Below are 19,632 nucleotides of genomic sequence, written 5' to 3'. Positions count from 1 at the left end.
ATGAACTGAAATAAGTTTGTTCGACTGAATAAGTAAATAAATCTCTCTCTCTCTTACACACACACACAAACACATATATACAGGGACCATATTTACCTCCTCTTCCATTGATGGTAAAGGTACATAGTGACTTCTCACTATTGGAATTAGTGAGATCTTTATGGAACAGAGGGTGGTGGAAATGGCTCACACCAGAGGGCAGCATGATGATAATTGTAGCTACCATTTATTGCCTTATCTTATGCCTATAATTGTGCCTCCTGCTTTATATGGATTATGTCATTTAATTCTGACCACTCTTTTCATATGAGGAAACAAGATTGGGAGGATAAGCAGTTTGTCCAAAGTTCCTGTCTGTCTATAATTTTCTCATTATACATCTAGATTTGTTGAGCTGCATACACTAAGAACATGTTTTGGTGTTAGATTTGTGTTTGGATATACATCTATGAACTGTTTTTCTTCTATTACTGGCTTATTTCTTCAATAGTCATCAAATGGAGAAAACGGTCAAAAGTTTTCAAAAGGAGATTATACTGACACATTAGCATATAGAGGAACAGAGAAGTGTTTTTAAATCAGATTTTCCCCTCCATTGTGACAAGTGGCATTTATAGGAGTTGTCAGCTTCTCATTCATGTTTCTACCTGGTCAAGTAAAATTGAATTTTGAATAATTCACCTGCACATCTCAGAGGCCTTGATCTGCAGTACTTTTTATATAGGAAAAACTGGCTTCCAGTCTATTCCATGTGGAAACCAATCCTTTTTGACAAAGGTTGTAGACCTCGGGCAATTGGTGAATAAGTGGAAATGTGAAGCTTTAGCTTCCATAGTCCAGGGCAGGGCTTGATAAGAGACTCACCTTGGATGCCTTCTGTTCACCCAGCCTGCAGAGACATGATCTCAGTGTTCATAACTGTTTCCACCAGCTCAGCTCCTCTAACGTGAATTAAGATTGTGGCTTGATTGCTGTTGGAACACTAGTCTAGGTAGGCCATGGCTGACAGTGAGTAGGGGTGGATTATTTATTTCGTTCATTTAAATCTGAATCTGTGTCTTCTGGAGCCAGGTGTTGTAGGAGATGCCCTTGTCAGAGCATTTTCTAGTAGATTCAAGGCCCTCCTAAGGGCATCTAGTCTGCCTTCTCTCCATCTTGACAACCAATGGATTGCAGCATTCGGTTCGTGAGTTCTGCCAGTGTGTCTCATCTCTCAGGGATCTGGCTCACCCACACCATGGGCAACCCCTAAGCATTCCACAACTATTGTTTAAAAACCCAGAGTTGCCTTGGTTTGTCCCATGTAAGCACTGCCTCTTGGGACCGATGCGGGGAAATAGTAACATCAGTGTTATGGAGAGGACCCTATTGGTCCTTTGTGTATTCACACTCAATAAAAGGCACATTTATTGTAAAGGAGCCTGTCTAAAATTTCAGGGAATTCTTTCAGTTGTTACTGATTGTGGCTCTTATAAAGGATTGTGTATTTTAAAATTCACTTAATGTAGACTGTTCTGATTAAGACTTTATTAAAATTCACAGAGGGATAAGAAGTAAGAGTATTTTAAAGAAAGCATTGCTGAAAAATTCACAGGGTAAATGTAACTACAAAAAGAATATTAAAACTGAGAAAAATGCCTTTTCTGAGAACCCCAACTCTTACTAAAATAGATATGCTAATCCTAATACCTTCTCTATTGATTTGAGCCCCATTCTTGAGGAATTCCATTAAGCTGCATTTTGTTGGTTGACTCTGAGTCATGCAAATAATAAAAATGCATTACCTTTAAAAAAATAGCCTATAATTAGAATGGTCACCAAGTCAAACTGATCTTTCTTGTAACTGGTCTGAATTAGTGGGGCTTTTATAATATTCCCAGTCACTGTCAATTTAACACAAAATGATGTAAAATTACGTCGTATAGTCCTTTAGTGATACCGTAGCTGAGAATATTAGACCAATGGGAAAGAAAATTTTGCTTTGGAAGTTTGCATCCTTCTTCTCTGGTATATTATGGGAACCCTGCTTTTACTTTTTTTTTTTTTTTAAATTGATGACTTGTCGCCTTGCCTTTTTATCATTGAGGAAAACGAAACATAGACAAACATGTAACTCAAATGCAACTCTGAAACCGAATAAGGTAGCAACCTATTATTAAATGTAGAGCAGACTAAACACTTATAAAAAGAAGAATCAGGTTTCAGGCTTTAGCTTTGTGCTTGTCATTTAGACTTTGGAATAATCATACTTGCTGGGGCTGAAACACTTGATGCTAGGCAGACTATGTACTGACTGGAAAACTTAGTGAGTTTCCCCCCCCCCCCCAATAGTTGTAGCTGTATACTTATTGTCCTTCCCAGGTGTAGTGGGGTGCAGGATTTTCTGTCGCATAGCTGATGGGCGAATTTCTGAATCATAATGTCAAGCTGTGGCACTCTTTCAGGTGGATACAAAAGTAAGGTCTCTGCATGGCAAGAATCTTCTACCTAGCTATTTACAGAGACAGCAATTCTATGAAAAGGGGCTCCTTTTTCAAGGCACAGACTCCTCATTCCAGGAGGGGAACCAGATATTGAAATATGACCAACTTTACAAGGAATGTTTTTTTTTAAATCCCTTTTGGTGCCAGTCTTGTCCGAGTGGTAAAGAAATCCCAAGGACATATAAGGCAGGTAAAAGTGGCTAAGATGCCTTACTTACACAGGTCCCAGCTGTCTGGCTGGCCTGAGAAGCTGCTGTGCTCTTTGCAAAGTCCCTGCGAGAAAGCAGCTGCAGGTGTTTATGCAGGGACAATTCAGATTTGCAAAGGTAATAACAACAAAATACTTGCGACTGAAGGAAAGCCCAAACTCAAAAGTTATTAACTTTTAGTTTTGTTTGGGATTTGGGGTTATTTCTTTCTCGCATTCAGATGGTCCCCCCTCAGGTGGAAACACTGAAAGAAAGGGGAGCAGAAGTCCTCCAATGAGCATCTCAGCTCTGAGTTCCCATTGGAGCCAGTTCCTATAAGTCCGTGGAGTGTGGCCTGTTACTACTGAACACACCTTAGATATTTTCCACCAATGGAGCACCAGCCAGTGTTATTCATGATATAGAAATTGCTGCTGCCATAGCTGGTGCATGCCCTTGGTTCCAAAGAAGATGTGGTTTATCAGAATTTTAATTTATGGCCATGGATGTTATTCACCTACTTCAGGTCTAATTTCAGCTGGAATACTTATTTGACAAAGCATTTGTGTGGCTGAGAAACTGACTCTTATTTAAGCTGCTGATAGATTTAGCTGTCCCTTTTTTGAAGATTTGCACATTTCCTGGCTTACTTGGAACTGGTGCCATGTGGGATCAAAGACAGCTAGAGACCTTGTATTAATTCTATAAATGTTAAAATAAAACTTAAGCTCCATATTCTGGTTCCTGTTGTAACTGGAAAGAATAGCTCATTCACAAGAAGAAAATAAATTAAAAATTAGGAACAGCGTGCCTTATCTTTTCCAAATGTGGATTTAGATATCTGTTTTGCTTTTCCCTCATTATATCATACAGCAAAGAAAGTCACATTTAGTACCAATGCTGTGGCCTCCTCCATCTGGGTCTTCTGCTCTAGAGATAGGAGGGAAGCAACTCTCTCTCAGGGCCCATGGCTCCCCTTGCTTCATACATTTGTTTCCCTGTTGCTGCAGACAGGCTCATGTTGGTGGATGTTGAGAGGCTCATGATGGTGGACATTGCCTGTGTTATCCCTGTGCCATGTTCCTTCCACCTCCTTTGCTGATGTACCTGTGTACATGTGTGTGTGCTGGAATCCAGGGGTAATTTTGCTGAGAGAAGACAGAAGACATTTCTCAACTTTCTGGGGGCTTGGCCTCCAAATGTCAGTCTGAATTCAATTTGATGGCCCATCTCATGAACTCATCTCAGAGTTCAGGAGGCGTACGGATCCCTTGGGGCGCCTGGGTGGCTCAGTCGTTAAGCATCTGCCTTCGGCTCAGGGCGTGATCCCAGGGTCCTGGGATCGAGCACCGCATCGGGCTCCCTGCTTTGCTGGGAGCCTGTTTCTTCTTCTCCCACTCCCCCTGCTTGTGTTCCCTCTCTCTCTGGCTGTCTCTCTCTCTCTGTCAAATAAATAAATAAAATCTTAAAAAACAAGAAAAAGTCATACGGCTCCTGCTAGGATGACTATTCTCTCTACCTGGAATCATGGCCCTCAGCTTGTAAATCTCCAGTAGAGAAATATAGAGGAACAGAAGGAAAATTAAAACGTGGCGAACTAAATTCCTACTGATGATCTCATGTTTCAGTTCCATCCTGTGTTGTTTTTTCAGGGCTCACAAAATGACTTGCAAGATAGTAGAAAGTCTGTAGGATTGTAGCATGGTGCTGTTATTTGAGGGATAGAAGTGATTCCAAGATATTTTAAAAGAACCAGGGATGGTTAGGATTGTCAATTACTGATGCAATTATGTGACTCAGTTTCTAAATGGGGCCTGGGGTGAGTTTTAGTTTCCTCATAAGTAAAAGGAGGAAAATGATTTTTTACCAAGGGCGGTTGGTGTGAAAATTAATGAGATGGTGCATCATACAAAGCACTAGCACTATGCCTGACATGGAATAAGCACCCAATGAATGGAAGAATGTGTACACACACACACACACACACACACACACACACACACACACACCCCTCCCTTTATTTCCACTGTCAGGTCTTGTCTATTTAGTCCTTCTGTTCAGGAAACTTCTTTATCTGTCTATTTGGCCTTTACCTCTGGCCTAATTTCTAGTGTCTAGCCAGCTGTTCCAGATGTTCCCATTAAGCTGTCCTTTAAAGGGTCATGTTTTTTGACCTACTGACAGTGACTTTGGAAGAGAACCCATTACGGTGGTGATTTTAGGATTCACAGAACCCATGTAACTTTAGAATTTATTTGAAAGCCGAGGAATATGAGGCCCAGAGAATGTAGGTAATTTCCCCCGAATCACACAGTTCTCAAGTCTAGATTTCTGGGCTGTTAACATTGTCTTTTACACATGTAACAGAGTCCTTCGGACCCAGAGGAGACTCTGGGTAAAGCACAGGATGTAGATTGAGAAGAGGTTACGTCTGATGGTGAAAGAGGACTTAATAGTGATAAAATGTTTACAAATTGTGACCTTATGCAAGGTACTTATCTCTCCATTTCTAAAATAATATGCACCTACTTGCCTCATAGAATCTTGTGAGATCTAGATTCTAGACAATGTGGGTGAAAATGTTTGTAAACTGCAAAATGCTTGTAAATACCAATTTTATCTTTCATAAGTGCATAACACACTGTATAAACATATATGTGTATATATATATACATATACGTGTTATATGTATATTGGGACATAGGTATATATGTGTAAATCTTAATAAATTAATGTGCTAATAAAACCATTTTCAATCAAACCCACCTTTTGCATGGCTTCTATCTGTAATGTCCCACTTATGACCGTCTGTGGTAGGGGCTCTCTGTACTGTAAAGAGAGCTCGGTATCTTGGATGTTGGGCTATGAATGGGAAAGAATGCAGAAGGGGATTTTTGCTGCCTTGAAAATCCAAGTCAACCAGCTGGGTGCTTAACAGGTAGAAAAGCCCCTTGCCACAGGGTGTCAGGAGACCTGTCTTAGAAGGGCTGACTGTATGGGATATCAAGCTAATTTTCAGCCTCATGAATATTAAGCTATATCTTTGAATCTCAATGGATAATTTACTGGGATTAACAGCTCTCTGTATGAATTAGGAAAGTATATACTATTCTAGTTTCTTATCATACAGGAATTTATAAAGAGCATGCAGAAATGGCACATTCGTTTCAACTTGAGGGCACTCTTCAGTTGCCTGGTGGTGAGGTGTTCGAGAACTAAGCAGACAGAGATTTGGGGACTGAGTATGGGTCGAGGTGGACAAGTGCCATCATCAGTCTAGCAGGGTGTGTGCTGTCGGCTTAGGTGGGCGTAACACATGTGCATATTGGAAATGGTACTGGGGTCTTGGTTATAATCCTGGTGTCATCACATCTACCTGGGAGACCTTGAACAAGACCCTGAATCACTCAGAACTTCCATTTTCCTCATTTGCAAAATAATTAGCCTGGCCATCTTCTGTTTCTGAGAAAGGGACAGTGTATAGTTGCATTCATGTCAACTCCAGTACACCTTTACTAGGGGAGATGACTGTCCTTAGTGATTACAAAGGTGTAATTCTACCCTGTTTCCCTTCTAGGATCTTGTGCGATCTCGATTATAGAGAACGTGTGTGAAAACATTTTGTAAAACGCAAAGGCTATATAAATATTAAGCCACAAATAGTGGCTTCGGATCCTCAAGTTTCCTAAGTAGTATGCTCGCTAGACAGTCAAGAATATGAAAGAAATTTTATTCCTTTTAAAGAGTTTTCTCAGAACATTCCTTTGGCTATAGCAAAGGAAAATAAAATTAATAATTATATTTTTAATGGATGAAAGCTGAATGTGTTTGACTTGGAAACTTTCATCATCCTCTGTGACTCTCAAAATGAGAGAGAGAATTGCTGTATTTTCCTTTTCCATTAAGAGAAAGGAATTAACGTGCTTGTTTGTTTCTTTTTGTTTGATATAAACATTTACAAAACCTTTTTTTTCCTCCCAGCCCCCTGAAATCAAGCTCAGCAGATTTTCGGGCCTGATTTTAGCTAAATCATTTCTTGTTTCCAGTTTAGAAACAAAAGTCTTCCCACACATGGTGTTGTGTATTCAAGTGATAGGGACCCCAGAAAGTTGACGGTGGCATCTCTGGAGGTTGTCTGGGGGAAATTTGGAAAACCCTCGCATATGCAGCGTGCTACACGTTGTTCCTCCTGTGAGATTTGTGGTTTTATTTTCTTCCATGTTGTCATCTTATTTAAAAGGGTGGAAGATTATGGATGACCAGTTGGCATCTTAATTAAGGCGAGGGGAGGGGATTCGTGCATTGAGCTCATGTTTGCTCCTGGCTTTTGAGGACAAGAACCCACGTGTGATCACTTGGTCTCTGTTTTCAGATCAGACTCCGACCCCAACAAGATTCCTGAAGAACTGCGAGGAGGTGGGGCTCTTCAATGAGCTGGACTGCTCCCTCGAGCATGAGTTCAGGAAGGCTCAGGAGGAGGAGAGCAGCAAGCGGGTAGGTTTGCTTAATTTGCACACCTTGGCAGGTGCCTCCCCAACCCCCATGAGAATCTTCTGTGTGGAAACTTTGATGGCACTGCAGATCGTGCGGATGTGGCCCTAAAACAGTATTTTATCCATTTGCAAGTATTTGTCTAATTTTTTTTTTTGAAAAAAGGATGAATCCCTGATTGTGGTAGAATTCATCATGGGAGAAACAGACATCTGAAATAGGAAATTCATGCAAAAAAAAAATTACCTGATTCTTGAACCTTGAGTTGGATAAACTCACAGACTTTTTGTATTCAAAACTAGCTGTTTTACTTTGCTAAATATTTAGTAGGAAGCCTTACATGGGTTTTACACGCAGAAGACAAGAGTCAAAGAATAATTGTAGCAGTAAGAGAGGGGTTCGTCTGATTTTTGTCCCAGGTTCTCACTGTCCGATTTCCATAATCTTCCTGGTAGACCTCCGCCCGTTTCAGTTACTTCCCGGTCGTATTATTGAACATCTGTTATTGTTGAGACAAATGGTTTAAATATACGTGTGGATTATTTGTTCTTACAAATGTAGAAAATCCACTTTATGCATGCCTCTAGAATATGTTCAGTTTCTCGTAATGTTGTGCTTGCATTTTAAAATCACTTTGTGAGATTAAGGAAAGGAAACGGGGTCACAAGTAAATGTGATAATGAAGCTCTTTAGCATTTTTTCCATTGTTACGATAGAGCATTATTGAATGCCCACAATGTACCAAACAACAAATTAGACACATTCCATGAGCAGAGACTTAAAATGTGGAAGTGGGTTGAAAGGAAGGGCTGGCTAGGTTGTAATGGATTCTGAAGTTCCAGCTGTTCCATCCGGAGAAGATATTTTAAAAGGCTCTGATATTTCAAAACCTTCGAATTCTCCTCTACGTGAAATTATAATAATCCCCCCTCCACCAGATTTTTCATGTCACATTTTCACATTAAAATAACGAAGGGCTTGCACTGAGTCTGTGTTGCTTTCAGGAAAATCATAATAATTGGTGGAGGATACAAGAGAGGCATAAAAATCTCAATCAGCTCATTTTATTTATGTATAATTAATTTACACAACCACTTCCCCTACCCCTCAAGTGACATGAAAGGCTCCCCCCCCCCCCCCCGCCGTTTTAAATGAGTACTTTCTTAACACTTATTTGCCAGGCACTGTTCGGAGCGCTTAAAAATTTAACTAAAAGAAAAAAAAATAATAAGGCATACATTCTGTATTTCACTGCGATAGAAATGTATTTTTTTTAAAAATGAAAATTATAAGGGCAAAGAAGAACCAAAACGTCTAGTAAATTTCCTCTGTTTGAGTTCTACATTTAGCTCTCCTGGTAGATGTGGCATATGTAAAAAAACAGAGATTAAGTTCGTTCATTCCTCAAGATAGTCAAGGTTGGCTTCTTAGATTAAACTGAACTGTAAGAAAGGTGCATAGTGGCTCCTATTGGTTTATATTGTCTTCATTTCTTAGAGAATGGTTTTAACCGACGTATGTGTCCTTGATTTTCCTACAGACATTTACCAAGGACAGCTTTAGGAAGCCCGCGGTAGGGGTGTGGTTTTAGACGTTCTCCTTTACGTAGTGCTCATGGTCTCCTATATGAAGCCCCATGGGAGGAAATTCTTGCAGATCCGAATTCCAGGAAATCATTTGCTTTCCCTAAGGAACTGAAATAGTTTCTCCGTGTGGACGTGAGAATCATGTAACTGGTTCTGTTTCTCTTTTCGCTTTGACTGCTCGGTTAACAGAAAGCCAAGTTTACTGCTTAACTTTGAGAACTTTTTAGAACAATGTGATGAACATATTTTACTTCCCTCCAGACTAGACTTTCAGTTCTAGTTTTTATATTTCCTCTGGTTCTGATTTTTTTAATTTAAAAAACATTTTTATGATATACATTTTTGTGTGTGTGTGAATTGCTTTTGAGTCCTTGTGGGTTGAGAAAGAGTATAAGTAAACTTCATAAAGTAATCAGGCAAGCAACGTTGAGAAAGAGGATGATTACAGTTGTAGAAATACATATTTTAAATAATACATATTTTAAATATTTTTAAAAAGTATCTTTAGAATGTTGCTTTTATTTTTTAATTTATTTTTTTTTAATTTAAATTTTAGTTAACATGCAGTGCAGTATTGGTTTCTGGAGTAGAATTCAGTGATTTATCACTTACATACAACACCCAGTGCTCATTACAAGTGCCCTCCTTAATACCCATCACCCATCTAAGCCACCCCCCCCACCTCCCTCCACCAACCTTCAGTTTGTTCTCTGTCATTAGGAGTCTCTTATGGTTTGTTTCCCTCTCTTCTTTTTTCTTTTCCCCTTTTCCATATGTTCATCTGTTTTCTTTCTTAAATTCCACGTATGAGTGAAATCATACAGTATTTGTCTTTCTCTGACTGATTTATTTCACTCAGCATAATACACTCTAGCTCCGTCCATGTTGTTGCAAATGGCAAGATTTCATTCTTTGTGATGGCTGAGTAATATTCCATAAGATATATATTAATATATATATACACACACACACATACACACACACCACATCTTCTTTATCTATTCATCAGTTGATGGACATTTGGGCTCTTCACATGGTTTGGCTATTGTTGATAATGCTGCCATAAACATCAGGGTACACGTACCCCTTCGAATCTGTATTTTTGTATCCTTTGGGTAAATACTTAGTAGTGTAATCACTGGATCATAGGGTAGTTCTATTTTAACATTTTGAGGAACCTCCATACTGTTCTCCAGAGTCGCTTACACCAGTTTGCATTCCCACCGACAGTGCAAGAGGGTTCCCCTTTCTCCGCATCCTGCCAACACATGTTGTTTCTTGTGTTGTTAATTTTAGCCTGAATGTTGCTTTTCGCCATGTGCTGGTTTTATGATGGGTATTTGGATGGGGAATCTTAGTCAGCTTCCCTCATGGTTTTGGGTTGGGCGTCTCTGGAGATCACCTTCTCAAACCCCAACTTCACTTGCACGCACTGAAAGCTGGTCAGCATGCAGGCTGTTGAGGTATCCTCTTCCCTTGCCTCTTTCAAACCAGAGCAGTCAAATCCAGCCTTGGCTGGCCTTGGCTTCTTGAGACCTAATGCACAGTGACGTATCCAGCAGCCAAGTGGGCTGTGTTGGTGGCTTCTGCCTAGCATTTCTTTGGAAGTCACAGTTGGGTAAATGAAAGGTAGAAGATGCTCTCCAATCTACCTGCATGCCTTCATCCAAACTTTTAACCACATTTCTCTAACTACCAACATCCTTGGCACACTGCCACCCCCAGCTCCTGTTTCATTTATTCGTCCCCTACTTGAAAAGTAGGAATACAAGCTCTCTATTCATTGCATACCTTATTTTTATTGAATGCTGTCTTCTTCCTTCCTTCCTTTTGCTCTGCATTCAGATAATTATTTCTTTTTAATTCTACATCTCCAACTTTCTTCTAATTTCTTTTCCTGTGAGTCTAAGTACTTTTACCAAAAATATTGGAAAAATTGGGCCTGTCCTTCCCTCCACCTTTAACTTTCTAGCTGCAGTTTGGTCTAGAAAATTCTATTCAGGAGCAAATAGAGAACTGATCCTCGCTTAGCCTGTTTGGCTATCCACTGGGGACAATTCTGTCCTACAGACTGTCTCTAAACCTGACACACCCAGCTCCTGCTTCATTTCTTCATCCCCTGCTTGAAAAGTAGGAATACAAGCTCTTTATTCAGTATATCCCAATGTATGTATAGCATGAGGACAGACTAGAGGCAGGTCATGACCATGGAAAAAGCCCTAATATCTGTATCTATATTACATATAGAAGGCAACACATTCCACAGTTACCTCAGTCTTCCACAGAAGTATACGCTTGTGATTTCACAACTCTTGAATAAGAGACGTTTTTCCCTTGGAAAAGCATCCATCACTAGCAGGCATCACAAATCTCAGTTTGCCTATGGCTTAGAAGTCAAGCTAGTCCATATCCAGAAACAGGTGAGAAACTCGTGTTCATCATTTACTCATTCAGTAAATATTTTAAGTGTTCATCACGTGCTAGGCACCGTCCGAGACATTGAGGAATATACTGTGGACTAAAGCTCATTGAAAACAAAACCCTGTGTTCAGATAGCTTACTTCTCGTGGGCAAGACAAACAATAAACAAGTAAAAACCCTCAAACATATAACATGTCAGAAGGCTATGCATGTTCTAGCAGGGAAGGGGCAGAGGCAGTGCTGGGGGTGGTCAGGGAGGATGTTGGCAGTAAGCGGACATGCAGCAGAGACCGGAAGGAGGAGAGCGGAGCTCTGTGTCAGAGCAGGTGTGTGTCGGGAAGAGAGTGTTCCAAGTGGAGAGAGTAATGAGTGCAAAGACCTAAGGCTGGAGGATGCTCTGAGTGTCGGAGGAATCACAAAGGGGAGGGTTTGTAATAATGCTAAGAGTGGGCACGGGAGGGCAGAGTTCGGGAGGCCTGCAGCCTTCAGATTTTACTCTAAGTGAGGTGGGGAGCCATAAACAGTTTCAAGCAGACGAGTGGTAGGATCTGACTTACACATTAGAAAGTTCACTTTGGCTGCTGAGTTGAAAGAAAAATTGTTGGGGGACAGTAGCAGAGAGAGACAGACTAATTCAGGAGGCTAATGGAAGAATTTGGATTGAAGATGATGACAGATTGGTCCAAGGTGGAGATGGGGGCGCTGATTACATTCTGGGTCTATTTTGAAGATGGAACCGACGGGATTTGCTGATGAATTAGATCTGGGGAGTAATAAAAAGGATGGAATCAAGAGTGAGCCAGTGACCTAAGCACCAAGAAGGATGGAGTTGCCTGTGGAAGGAGCAGGTTTGAGGGGAAAACCGTGGAGACTTTTTTGACTTCAGGGGAGATATTGAGTGGGCAAATGGATATAGTGGTCTGTAATTCAGGAAGAGGTGACCCGTCTGGAGATATTCATTTGGGAGTCACTGGCTTATACGTGGTGTTTAAATACATGAGACTTGACGGAATCACCTGGGCCAGGAATGAATGGGGAGGAAGTTGAAAGAGGTCTGAGCGTGGAACTTGGCAGACTCCTCCAGAACCTCCAAGACGAGAGTATTCAACTCTCCTCAGTACAGAGATGACACAGAAGATCCTGAGGCATGAAGAATCAGGCCAAGTGTGGGGACGCTAGTAGTAATGCTCAGCGGACTCCAATAACCAGCAGTCATCATGCCGAGTTCCTGTTCCACACCAGCGGAAAAACAGAAACAAAAACAAAAACATTTTTAAAAAGAGAAAAAGAGGAAGGCGAATTGACCTTTTACATTTGATTTTTAAAAAATAGAAAGAATAATGCTTGTCCGGGAAGTGGGATATAGCTTCATCATATGATAGCAGTTGTGTGGGAGTGTGTGTGTGTGTGTGTGTGTGTGTGTGTATAAGAAAGGAAGGGCAGTTGAGAGGACTAGGAATGAACTCCTTTGTCTTGCTGAGAGAAATATAACATTACAGCCTAACGTGGTTAGGGACCCTGAAGATGAAAAGCACGGTGTGTACGTGCTGAGTGTTGCTCTTCTCCCATAGGACCTAAATTTGACTCATTATGCTGATGGAGCAATAGCAAATGAGGACATTTCCATGCTCTAGAATTCCCACCCAAATGATGACAAGTGCAGTCTATTCCCAGAGGGCACTGACAGTTGAACACTCGGGAACAAGGGACAAGCTACAATCTTCAGATCTTGGACCCGGCTCAGTAGGAGTTACAGAGCAGGGCATGGCCAGGTCAGCCTCAGCTCAGAAACGTAGGCTGCTCAATCTGATTAAATTCTGTACCTGGAAATCATGTTACTCGACACCACTAGTGACTCGGGGAGAGAGGGTGCAGAGAGGGAGGCCCTCTGCCTTCATACACAGTCTCGCTCTGTCAGCCCCTGGTGGGCACGGCTGCCCTCTGGGGAAGGCATGAGCCACGCCGAATGGCAAAGAAAAGATAGAAAAGATAGGGAGTGGGGCAAACTCGCAACAGCTGCTCTGTTAGCATCTTGCTTCTACGATATTTGGGTAAAACAGTCCCTCCCTCTTGCAGAAGGCTGGAGAAAAAAAAAATCTCCGAAACTTAAAAACTTGGTTTTATTCTGGTTTTGAAAATGTCGTCATGTTTGCTAAATCCTCAGGAGATGAAACGATGAAACTGGTTTTGATCTTTGTGTGTTTTGTTTTGTTGTGTTTTGTTTTTAATCAGCATGACTGAAAGGAAACACCCACTAGTGAAGCTAGAAGAGACAACAGTCTATTTCTTCCCCCGTTCCAATGACTGGAAAACCTAACCTTTATCTTACAAGGATTATTTTTGTCCCCCTATCTCAGGACACGACAAACATAAGGCTTTTTTAAAAATTTTTTAATTTTTTTTTTTTAGCTTTCTCCTTATAGGTTTACATTATGCCCTCAGCTTGAGTAGACTTTGACCCTGGAAGAGACGTTGGCTTGGTCTTTGCATCCCACTCGGGGGAATGACTAAACCAGTGGAAAAGACCAGAAGCTATTTCATGTGTTTTAGTTTCTGGAATTTAGGGTTAATGTGTACAACAATCTTTTTTTTTTTTTTTTAAAGATTTTATTTATTTATTTATTCTACAGAGAGAGAGACAGCCAGCGAGAGAGGGAACACAAGCAGGGGGAGTGGGAGAGGAAGAAACAGGCTCATAGCAGAGGAGCCTGATGTGGGGCTCGATCCCAGAACGCTGGGATCACGCCCTGAGCCGAAGGCAGACGCCCAACCGCTGTGCCACCCAGGCGCCCCAATGTGTACAATAATCTTACTGGAGATTATTAAGAGTTGGTATCGCTGCCATATATGTCAGCAAATCAAGATGTGATCTGAGGCTATACCTCAATTTTAAAATGGAGTGGGAAATAAAAATTCATAGGGTTTTTTGCAGGGGCCCCTGGGTGGCTCAGATGGTTAAGCAGCTGGCTCTTGGTTTTGGCTCAGGTCATGACCTCAGGGTCCTGGGATCGAGCCCCGCTTTGGGCTCCGTGCTCAGCGGGGAGTTTGCTTAAGGATTCTCTCTCTCCCTCTCCCTCTCCCTCTGTCCCTCCCCCTGCTCACCCACTCTCTCTCTCTAATAGTAAATAAATAAATCTTTTTTTTTTAAGCTCATAGGGTCTTTTTGCTTTATTTCAAAAAAATTTTTGAAGGAGAGTCAGGGTATCTTCCAAGTGGCAAAATTCATTGTCTGTTTATTGCCTTCCAAAGAATGAGCACCTCATGTCAAGTATATTTGATGTGGATGAGGAGGGAAGGACCATGGTTTGGAGGAATACTGACCAAGAGGGGTGCCAGGGGTTTGGTCATCTCCTCCCTTGGAGAAATTGTATATTTGGATTATTTGGACTCAAATGGACGAGTCCTCACCACCTAACTTTCATGCTGAGGAAAAAATATGTTATCTCTTAAAGCTGAAGATCTAATCTCTAAAGCTAAATTATCTGGCAGTTCATGGATCTGCCTCCAGCCAGAGTTCTAATCAGAATTAAAAGGGGGTTGTGGCAGTGGGGGGAATTGCAGATAAATGTCTCAGCCTGTGAATGGCAGGTTTTATTGTTCTCTGAGTTCAGTATTACGCATTTAAGTTTTTTTGTCATAGGTCTTACTGATACTTGCTATCCCATGACACGTGTCCCGGCAAGATAGAGGTCTTTGCCTGACATCTTTTGGAGAACCGATCACAAGGTTTCCAGAGGCTAAAGTTTGAATGAGAGAGGGTTTACACTCATTCCGTGCTGTGACGGGTGGTCTCATATGAGATACTTATGTTTCCACTTGAAGCTGCAGAGTGGAAGAGATTGGGAGGCTCAGACCCTGTTTAAGATATAACAGGAAGGTTACGAGAGAGAACTGGGCACTGCTTTTGAGAACCACTACTTGTGTTGGGAATATTGCAGAATAAAATAGTATTTCCTTGTACCACTGTTTTCTGTTCAGTTGTGACAGGGTACAGCAAAGAACAAAGTACTTATATATTCATGAAGTATATTCAGGCCCACGTAGGACATTTTGAACATGTTATTAATGATCATTTGATTTCGGTCTTTAGTACACAGGAAATAATTACAGGGGATTATACCAGTACCACGTTTCCCATTGAAGTGCAGAGGGATAAACCATCAAGAGAGAAAGAGTGTTGCTAGGCCCTCACTGTGGAGGGCCAGCGGTCGGACTTTTCTCCTAACTCCCTGTTTTGTCGCTGCCTCCTGTCTGTTGGCTGTATCCACTCCCAGGTGGTTTCTGTTTACACCTTCTCTTGAGAAAACTCATAAATTCTGATTCTATAACAGTCAGCTCCGCCGGACAATTCCTTCAATGATACATCTAGTCTTCAGCCTTGAATATTGGCCTCTGATCTCCAGCTGCTGCCCACATTTCCATCTAATACACCTCTGCTACTCCCAACTGCCCCCAGACTGTGCTCAGAGCTTTCCTGTGCAAAGTCGCTGCCCGGTCAGTCAGAGGCACGTTTCACCTGCCGCAGGGGTCAGCTCTGCCTTCCCACCCTCCTTTGCCCCCTTCACTAGGTCCCAGGGACTTTCTAAGGAAAGAGACCTCCTATCTTCCGTTTATTTCCCCTTTTTGTCTCCTCAAGTCTAGACCATCATCACTTTCTCCTGGGTTTTTGCTGCAAATTCCAAGAAAGTTTTTGACTGTTAACCTAACTTTGATGAAATACCTATTAAATCTTGCAATATTGAGTGCATTTTTTAATACATAAAAACGAACCGAAATGTTTACAAGTCAAAAAAATTTGTTCTTGCAGCTCTTTTTCTTCTGACTTGTGGTTAAATCCAAAGTTTCTCCAGATATTGTCATTGTTAAGAGAGAGCGGAGTTGGTGTGGGATATCATAGGTATAGAAAGGAGTGCGTTGGGAGTTGTTAAACATAGTCTTGATTCTATGACATTCTATGCATGGAATGCATCTAAAAGGACCAAAGCAGGGATGGGGAAGCTCTGAAGGGATGATGAGAAAAGGACACCAAAAATAGCCTAAAACACAGCGGAGCCCCAAAGTTCCCCAGGCACCACCATCCGCCCAGACTCAGCCCGTGAGGACCACTTGTTTGGCTTGCCTTCCCATTCGGCAGCCTTCCTATAGCTGAAAATTAGCCCAGTTGAATTATTTGGCTGTGAGGCTCCTCGCTAAAATGATTCTGAAGTTCAGGTTTAAGGGCCCAGAAAAGGACCTTTTCCCAGCAGGAGACTTTCTCAACAGGGTGATTTTTCTGTTCCAGGTTGGGTTGGGTTCTCAGCTAGTTAGAAGTCACTCCTTACCTGTCCCGAGGAGGGCAAGCCAGGCTGGGATTTCAAGGTAGGAACCCAGTGGAATCACAACAGTGAATAGAAGCTCTCCTCCGAAGGAATCCGTTTCCAGCTGTGAGTAATTCAGGCCTTGCCACCCCGCCACACAGGCCCCGGGGAGGCGGTGTGTACCTGGGCACAGGGGGCCTCCACATGTGCAGAGGAAGCTCATACTGTCCTCTGGGAGGCCCTGTATTAATGCTCCCAAAGGCAGGCAGGAAAACAGATCTGTTTTCAGGGCTGGATTAAAACAAAATGACTTAAAGATGAAGCTTCCGTTCTAGGCAGAAAACAGCACTCACATTTGGAAAATTGGCCCAAATGTTAGACTCCATGTGCATCTGTAGCTAAGAATTACCTACCTGGGCCTCTCACAGAGATGTGAGAAAAAAAACTGACATTGTAAAAAGAGAATAGGAAAATAATCTAATAGTTGCAAAAGTCTCTGCCTCCATCGTCTCATAAATCCAGGTGAACATTAAGTATGGTCTGGAGCAGGTATGGGAGTGATTTACTCTGGGAACCCTGCTTCAGCATTTGTGTGTTGTTAAGTTATTTCCATATTGATAAGGCTGAGGCCAGGAAGTGGCATTCCGAGCATTCCTCCCGTCCATATTCCAGCATGTTGGCTGTCAACTCAAGCCTGGGGTGCAATTACTGATTTTAGCCTCACAACCCCCTAAAAGGACATTTTCTTTGTTCTTTACCCAACTATCACCAAAGCCCAAAGGCTTAGGAAATAGTGGGGTTTTTTTCCCCCTTGAATTATTTGTACCACATTCTTACATTTTTGGGATCTAGCTGTTCTGGGGACCTCAGGGGTCACAAGGAGGGGCCATAAGCTGATTGGATTGGAGACGCAGTCAGCCTGTTCTCTTGTGTAGCCACGCACAATGTCCCCTGCTTGCTCCTTGATATTTGGCTGGGTGATCCTCACACCCCAAATATGACGGGATATCAGCTGCCATCTTTTCCAGAACATTGCTGGGCTTCACTTTGTTTTTTTGTTTTCTGGGATGTTAGAGGCTATTTTTAGCCTGTTTGAACCTGTGACTCTTCTGTGTGACGAGGCCAGTTGTCTCATTTGGCTCCAGAGTGAAATGGAATGCTGAGAGACGTTACCCTCAGCATCTCCCCTGAGCACGAATTTTCTAACAAGATGCACTCGCATTGGCAAAATCAGACTGTTGCGTATGTCGATGATATTTTGACCTTTGACCTGAAGGCGAATGTGAGCTGTTTCATTTGACAGTGTTGGAGCTAGAAGAAGGGATAGTCCCACCTGCAAGCTCTCTCTTCATTGTCTGGCACTGTGGGGAGTGTCCCCAGGTCTCTCCGTGGAGTGGGGGTGAACCCCACATTTTGAATTTAGTGTGGCTGCAGTCACAGCCATCCCTGGGAGCTGAGTGATGTGCAGAGCACAGCATCTGTTATATGAAGACTTTGAAAGTTGATCACAGTGCTGTCCAAACCCCGCCTGAGTCAGTGCCAGGCACCACCTTTTTCTGTGGCTTTATGTTTGGGTGGAGGCTTATTTGGGCTCTGCAAGCAGTCAGGTCCCCAAAGAAGAAAAGCAGTCGTGTTGCGTGTGGACGTCGGGCTGATTGACTACAGATGAGGCAGCACCGGGCATTGTGAATCGCAGCCGCTCTCAGAGAACCCGTCTCCTTCCTGGCTTCTGGTACAATTTGTTATGCACAGAGCTTGGGAACTTTCCCAGAGGATTTACGAACGTGAGGCTCTTGTTGGATTTGTTGGCACGGTGGGCCCAGACATTCCTGTCTTTTCCAGGGTAAGCCTGGCATCTTACCCCACCTGATTGGTCCCCAACTGGCAGAAGGGAAGAAGACAGCCCGGAATTCTGGTGGCCCCCTTGTGGTATGATCTGCCAAAGTGTGGTGTGTAGTGTGGTGGCCATGTGCTGCTGGTCTATCTGAAAATGGCCTCCCAACATTTCCAGTGCTAACGGCCCAGGCGTGGGCAGTGCAGAACTAGTGAATTCAGGACGGGGGCAAGAAATCCCGACTCTGTTCCATCACTCTCTAAAAGTCGTGCATGACTTCCTTTTCTCAGTGCTAAACTGGGCATTTTGACAACTTTGGAATTACACACACACACAGTTTGTATATAAAGGTCTGGAAAATAAAAAATAAAGCCCATTCTAGGTAGATGGTGTTAGATGCACATGTCACTACAGCATCTCCCCTTGAACATTCTTTCTGATGATGATTAAAGTAAGTGGTCAAAAAAGGGTCCTGGGGACAGATACTCAAACTCCACATTCACAGAGCCAGCACCGCAGCCGTGACATGGCTTCCTGAAGGATCATCTCTTTCCTGCACAGTGGGGTGGAGAGGGTAGTTTTTTGTTCCAGATCTCTGCTGGACTTTTTTGTCTTTATTTGTATCATAGTAATGCACACATACATGTATACTCGTTTTAGACAAAAGTGGGCAACCCAGGCTTTGTGAATAATTCCTCGTCATTCTGACCATTAGCTAGAATTGCCTACAGTGTCCAACACCAGGTTTTACAGACATTCAGTGTTAAAGGAGGGCCACCTGCTGCCCTCTGATTGTGAAAATGGCACAACTGAGTCGCCCACCAAGTGTAAACTTGAGAGTTGATTGACCATTCGTGGTGATGGATTTGCACAGATCCACACACACATGCCCTCCCTCAGACCCCCTTGTGAGCAGAGGCGCATATTGCCAGACAGCTGGCCAGGGCCAGGGGTGCGGGCCGTGATTGCAGGGGAGAGGAGCCGCTCTGACCTCATTAGCGCTGTTCTTCTAATAGAGTGCCACGGGCGCAGACTCCGGCTACCGAGGCCGCACTCTTGATACAATGAGCTGGTGCACTTAGAGAAAAACAATCTGCTTACCACACCGATGGAACAGTCCAAACACCCTTCTCTTTTCTGGGATTTTTTATTCTGCCCCTCCTGAAGTCTGCTGCTGTGTGACACAGTCTCATGCCGCTGCAGCAGACCTGCCTCAATCACGTAGTAGTGGTTGTTGTGGTAAAGAGTACTGAGGTCTCACGTTTGTGCTTCAGCCACCCTGCAAATGGACATGTCGAGCCGTGGTGCCTGGGAAGCTCAGACGGAACGGGG

At 42.7% G+C, this 19,632-nt stretch overlaps 1 protein-coding gene across 4 annotated transcripts in view; it reads left to right on the top strand.

Annotated features, from left to right (window-relative positions):
* Positions 1–19,632, top strand: part of CREB5 (cAMP responsive element binding protein 5) — a 394,423-nt gene that overhangs the window by 80,687 nt on the left and 294,104 nt on the right. For all 4 annotated transcript variants that reach the window (XM_045792960.2, XM_087860952.1, XM_045792959.2 and 1 more), the window contains one exon: positions 7,044–7,165. In XM_045792960.2, the coding sequence (XP_045648916.1) occupies positions 7,044–7,165 (122 nt within the window). The remainder of the gene's footprint in view (positions 1–7,043; positions 7,166–19,632) is intronic.

This window comes from Ursus americanus, chromosome 3, assembly GCF_024610735.1.
Source record: "Ursus americanus isolate L20-20 chromosome 3, mUrsAme1.1.p, whole genome shotgun sequence".
NCBI lineage: Eukaryota > Metazoa > Chordata > Mammalia > Carnivora > Ursidae > Ursus > Ursus americanus.
Note: the sequence above shows the minus strand (reverse complement) of the source record. Positions and strands in the feature narration are given on the sequence as shown.